Raw genomic sequence first — 6,450 nt, 5'->3', positions numbered from 1 at the left:
ATCTAGTAATCCTTATTGTTAAGAAAATAATTAGTTTAATTGTAATGATTATTTTTGATTTTAATTTATTATCAAAAATAATAAAGTATATTTATATATTACTTTTTATATCGTTTTTTTTTTATTTAGTTCTGTATTTTTAAAATAAAACTCAATTAAGAAAAAAAAAAAAAAAAAAAAGGCCATTACACATACGTTTATTCTTGACTTTTTTTTATTAATAATTGAGTTTTTAATAAAAATTACAGTAAAAATAATATAATATATAATTTTATTTTGTTTTAAATTTATTCATTATAAATATTATTTGTTTATATTTAATTTATTTATACTTTTTTGTCGAAAAAAATTAAGTAAAGTTTACCTTATAATTATTTATTTTATTGATTGCTTTTTTATAAAAATATATTTATAAATTTATTTATCATTTTCGTAATTTTTTTGTTTATATTTGTTTCGGATTAAATAAAAATACTTCATTCAATCCCATTATCATCTTCATTAATAAATTAATTCTATTTTTCCATTCTATCTAAAATTCTTTATATTGCTTCTCGGTTCTTAGCTTCGTTTGTCTAAGGTTAAAAAGTGCATTATTCAAGACATTCTTTCATTATTTCTTCTCTTAATTTATTTTTGTTTGGGCCATTACCCTGTTTTTTATAATAAATTTAAATAATATTAAAAATATACTTTCGATAACTTAAATGGCTGAAAAATAGTTTTATTTTATTATCGATATTAACTATAGCTTTTAAGGGTAAAAACTTCATCTTCCCTTTTTTTCTTTTATTCTTCTTTATTTTTTTATAGCTCTTTTTATAATAAAAATCTATCTACTCCTTTAACTTCATTTAGTTTTTCCTTATAATCTCCATTTTCGAACTCTTTTGTTATCGGATTAAATGTGCATTCTTTCATTTCCTCATATTCTAATTCTCTTTTATTTTTTTGTTTTATAAAAATGTTTGCTTATTTAAATACTTTTTAATTTATTAAATTAATAGTTGCTTATTCTGACGTTCTTCTTATAAAGATTTGGCTATATTATTTATGGCATAATTAGATTCAATGTTTTTATATTTATTATTTTTTATTAATTATGGTTAAAAAGAACATTCTTTCATTTTTTCTTGTTCTAATAACTTTTTTTTTATTAAAAAAACAAAAAAAATTATTTTAACAAAAATAATAATTACTTCCTTTTTTTTTAATTTCTTTGTATTGTCTTTATTAAAAGCTAAAGAATCAAGTGAACTTTTCCTTCCTAATTATTTTGAAATTTTATTTATTTCAGGTTGAAACGTAAATTTATCATAATATGCTTTTGATATTTATTCTTTGACCATTTGTTTTTTATATAGATCCTTTTTATTTTATTTTTATATATAGAATATTTAAGTTTTATTTACTTATTCATATAATCTTTTTATTTTATCATCTGTTGTTTCACGCGCTCTTTCTTCATCTGCATTAATTAAATAATTACTTATTGGATTTATTTAAGGTTTAAATTTATATTCGCTATCTTTATCAATTTATTTTATTTTTTCTTCTAATTTTTCCTTTAAATAATCTGCCATTAAATATTATCTTTAAACAAACTCTTGCTATCTTTTTGATTGATTTTCATCTTCTTAATAATCAGATCTATTAGAAGGATTTATTTATGGTTAAAATGTACAAAGTTTATTTATAGAAAGTTAACTTTCTTCTATTATTTTCGATTTTCTGTTTTCTTTGTCAATTGCATCTATTAAAAGTCTTTATACAACATTTTTTCCTTGTAATTTTTCTTTAGCAATTTAGTAAGTCTTTTTTTTTTTTTTTATTATATATTTTTTTTTTTTTTCAAGATATTTACTTTTTAATTTAATTCAGGTTTAAATGTGTATTAATTATCATTTTAATTTTTTATTTATAATTCTAATAAATTTTCTTATTTTTCTTACATAACTTACTAAAGTCTTTAATATAGAGGCTTTGTAAAGGCAAGTTCACCTTTTAAATTTGAAATACTTTATTATATATCAGGTTTGAATGTGTAAATTTAACTATTTTCATGTTTTCGTTTTAGTTCTTCTTTTTATTATTATATTTTTTCTGCTTCTTTATACAAACGCTCTTAAATTGGCCTTTATTTATTTAATTATCTTTTTATAATTTAGAGTTTATTTGTTTTTTTACATATCTGATGGTTTATCAGCCATTATATGTTTGGATATTTCATTTATTTAAGGTTTAAATGTACAATTTTATTCTATTTCTTATTTTTGATAAATAATCTTTTGATTATCGCGTTCTGTAATAGCATTTATTTTATCTTTTAAAAGTCTCTCCCATTATTCCTGTTTAGAAATATTTATATTTTCACTTTCGCCATATATTTGTTAAGGGAGATCGTTTATTTAAGGCTTAAATGGATACTATTAAGATTATATATATTCTTACTCTGTTTTTTTTTAATTATGGCTTGTACTTCTTTTTCTTGTATAAAAATAACTATTTTTTAGTTTTTTTTTTTTTTAAAAAAATATATATATATATATATATACTCTTGCTATTATATATTCTTGTCTTCTACAAAGTTATCGCTTTCTGATAATATATTGAATTATTCTTAAATAAATTATTGATTCTTTTTTTATTTTTAATTTTATTCACGATCTGTTGTTGTTTATTTATTATGAGAAATCATAATTTAAGCAAATGTAGAAGGTGGCTTTGTGTTATTTTGGGATACTTTTTGTTTTGTTTCTTGATTTTATTATAATTTTTCATTTAAACGCTATTTTATATAATCTAAAGAAAATAATTAGGAATTTTATTCCATCTTTTCTTATATTAAAGATTCTAATTTGTACTTATCGTCACTTCGATCTACTATATCTTAATAATTTGTTTCTTTTTAGAATGTTTAAGTTATTATAAATATTTTAATTTTTACGTTTTTAACGTTCTTCACGTAATTTATTTAATATGTCTTGTTTTCTTTATTCAGTAAGTTCCATTTTTACAATTTTTTTTTTTTATAGTAAATATATATGACTTTATTTCTATTTATTTTTAAATGAAATAATTATTTAAATTTAAAAATAATTTTTAATAAGAAAATTTTTTGGTTTTTTTGGTTTTTTTTTTTTTTATGTAAAATAAAAGATTTTATTTTTTTTTAATTTATTTAGATAGAAAAAAATGTAAATTGAATAAGAAGAATTTATTATTTTAAGCAATGATAATTTGAAATTTTAAATAGAAAAATAATTATTGGCTTAGTATTCTAATTTATTTAATGAAAAATAAAAAGATTGTAATTATTTTTTCTTTTTAAAAATAAATATGTGTTTTAATAATAATAATTTTTTTATTTTTTTTTATAGCTTAATTAAAAGTAGATCTTCCAGGAATTTTAATAAAATAAATTTTATAATATATAAAAGAAAGAGGATATGATTATAAACCTAAACCAATATAAAAACCTATTTTAAGCAGCAATATATCTTTATATTTACATGATAAAGACTATAAGTTTTTATAAAGCTTACAAGATTAAGGAAGATATGATTTATTGAGAGTAATTTTTATTTTACATGATAAAAAAATAAAAAATAAATTAAAGGCAGCATAATATTTAGATATTATATTTTTATAAGAATAGATATGTGCTTTTGTAGCTTGTTAATTTATAGGTAAATTAAATATTATATACTAAAAATAAAAAAAAAGATAAAACTTTAAATGAATTAAGAGAGTTTTATGGAATTTAAGAGACTTTAAATGACGAACAAGAAAAAAAATTAAGAGAATAATATCAAAAAATAATAGAAGGTACAGTATTTGATTTTAATCCAAACCCAATTGAATAATGAGAAATAAAAATCAAATATTAAATATATTTTATAGTATATTAGTATAAAAAAAACTTACATTGCTCCGATTTAATTTTATTATTTAAAATTCTAGAAATCGATTTTTTTTAAAAAAAATAATACTTAAAAGTTATGTAGTTTTTCCTTTAATATCTATAAAATTAGTCAAAATTTTAACTTTTATTTTTTATTATTTTATATATTCCTATTATTAGTCATATCTATATTAATTGTACTTTTTTTTTTATATTTTTAATAAAAAAGAAGTACTATAATTATAAAAACTATTTTTAGAATGTTTTTCTGATGTGTAGATATAATTTTTGTTAAAAGTAATATTTTCCAATATTATTCTATATATGTTTTCACTTATTTTATTTATTATTAATTAATAGTAGAAATAAATACAATATTTTATTGTAAGTTAATGTATTTTTATTTAAAATTAAAAAATAAGGAGTTGTTATTATATTTTCATATATTAATTAATATTTATTGATTCAATTTTATTTTTCTATTAAATATTTAAAAATGCTTATTTACTATTTAAATATATATATTGGATATGTTATATGTGGAAAATAAAATATTTATCTTATAGGATTTTATAATTTTTTAACCTTGAAACCATTTTAAATTATATTTGTAGAGAATCCTGGAAAATTAAGTTAAACGAAAAATTTAGAAACTCTCGCTTTAATAAAATATATAGAACTTTAAATTATATATTATTAATTAATAAATAATAACGTAATTTTTAATAATAAATTAATTATATATTAAAATAAATTTATATAAAAAATTATATTTTATAATTTTTTAAATATTATTTAATATAATTTTATATTTATTTAATAAATTCATTTTTAATATTTCTTAATCTTTACTATTTTTTATTGGCATCCTTTTAGAAACATATTCTTATTTATTTTTTATGGTTTCTTTTATTTATATTATTTTTCGAATTTTTCTTATTTATAATTTTTTTTTTTTTTAATTCTTCCATATTAATATCATATTTTTAAGGGAAAATTTATTAAGATTTTTAATTGTTTATAAATTCTGGCTTTTTCATTATATTTGTATCTTTCTTCTTTATTTAATTTTTTCCATTTTTAACATAATTTAGTCAAAAAGTTCTTTTTATTTTTTATCTTATGATTGGGGTATATTATTTTTAAATGAAAATATTATAACCTTATAATTTTTAATATTCAGGGATCCTGTTTTAAGAGTTTTTTATTTATAGAATTCTTAAAGTTCTTATTCATATTTTTAATCTTATTGTTACTAAAGATCTTAGTATTTACTTTTTCCTTCTTATGTCAAGTTTTAGTAAATTCCCTTTATTTCTTTTATTTTTTTAAGTCACATTTTAACTTTTACCTTCATTTTTACTATAATATTTTTATACTAAACTTATAAATATTGAAAATGGTCTTTTAGGGAGTTTGTAGATTTTTGTTATATACATCTAATATTTATTAATATTTTTCTTATTCTTTTACTAAAAGTTATCTGAAATTCATCTTATATTTTTAATAAAGTGAATAATCTTTTATTAATGTTTTTAAGATATTTTACATAAAAACAAATTAAAATTTAAAGGTCTTTTTGGAGAAAATGGTAATTAGAAACCGTATTTTATCTAATATTGATTACGTATAATTGATTTTAAAAGAGATAATTTATATGAAAGTTAACATATTTTTTACATTTTCATTAATATTATTATCTTTTGATTTTAATTTAATTTTTTTTTTATATATTATATAATATTTATTTTATATAAATAATTTTTTATATTTATATTTTATTATTTAATTTTATTAAGTGTATATTAAGTTTTTCTAATATTTATTAATTCAATATATCTTTTTATATAAATTTTGTTTTTTTTTTTCTTTAACTTAAATTGATAAGTAATACTAAATTAATAATTTAAAACTATTCTTGATTTTCATTTTTAGAATATTTATTAAACATATTTTTAAATTTATAATTTTATAAATATTTTAGTATTTATTATATATTAAATAATTTCTTTTATTTTTGTTAATATTTAAACTATATAATAATTATTTTACTAATATTTAATATTTTTTTTATATAAATAATTCTTTAAATATATTTTTTTAGCTTATAAAATATTAAATTAAATCTTTAAAATAAATAATATCAAATTATTATATAAAATTAAAAATATGTTTATTAAATATTTTATTAATATGAATTTATATATTTTTAAAAATATTTATCTAATTTTTATATTTTTAGTTTATTAATAATAATAATATTTTTTGGCTATAAAATATAAATAATAAAATCAATTTTCATATAATAAAATTTGAACATAAAAAAGCTTTATTATGAATATTGGACATGTGAATTTTAGGATTTTTAAGTTTGGTTTATTTAATTATTTTAAATTAATAAAAATTTCATAATAATTATGCTATTTATTTATTTTGTAATAATAAATAATTGGATATAAATATTTTTATAATATTCTCTATTATTAAAAATTAATATTTAAATATCTAGTATCTAAAAATGATTAAAAACTACTTAAATTTTTTTT

General features: G+C 15.6%; 1 protein-coding gene across 1 annotated transcript, besides 3 other annotated features; it reads right to left on the bottom strand. All coding sequences in view use genetic code 6, as the record gives it.

Moving 5' to 3' along the window:
* Window positions 1–476: 476 nt before the first annotated feature.
* IMG5_056050 (hypothetical protein) lies at window positions 477–2,915 on the bottom strand (the record flags this gene model as incomplete). The annotated part of the gene is made up of 7 exons (XM_004037271.1): window positions 477–653; window positions 694–940; window positions 1,200–1,267; window positions 1,413–1,814; window positions 1,865–2,135; window positions 2,188–2,502; window positions 2,556–2,915. Coding segments are annotated over 7 exons (1,839 nt in total), but the record flags the coding sequence as incomplete, so codon positions are not given.
* Window positions 2,916–4,686: 1,771 nt separating this feature from the next.
* Window positions 4,687–4,730: a microsatellite.
* Window positions 4,731–5,637: 907 nt separating this feature from the next.
* Window positions 5,638–5,675: a microsatellite.
* Window positions 5,668–5,701: a microsatellite.
* Window positions 5,702–6,450: the final 749 nt, after the last annotated feature.

Source organism: Ichthyophthirius multifiliis (assembly GCF_000220395.1).
Source record: "Ichthyophthirius multifiliis unplaced genomic scaffold scaff_1120509250199, whole genome shotgun sequence".
Classification (NCBI taxonomy): domain Eukaryota; phylum Ciliophora; class Oligohymenophorea; order Hymenostomatida; genus Ichthyophthirius; species Ichthyophthirius multifiliis.
The sequence above is the reverse complement of the archived record's forward strand: the minus strand, read 5'-3'. Positions and strand labels throughout refer to the sequence as shown.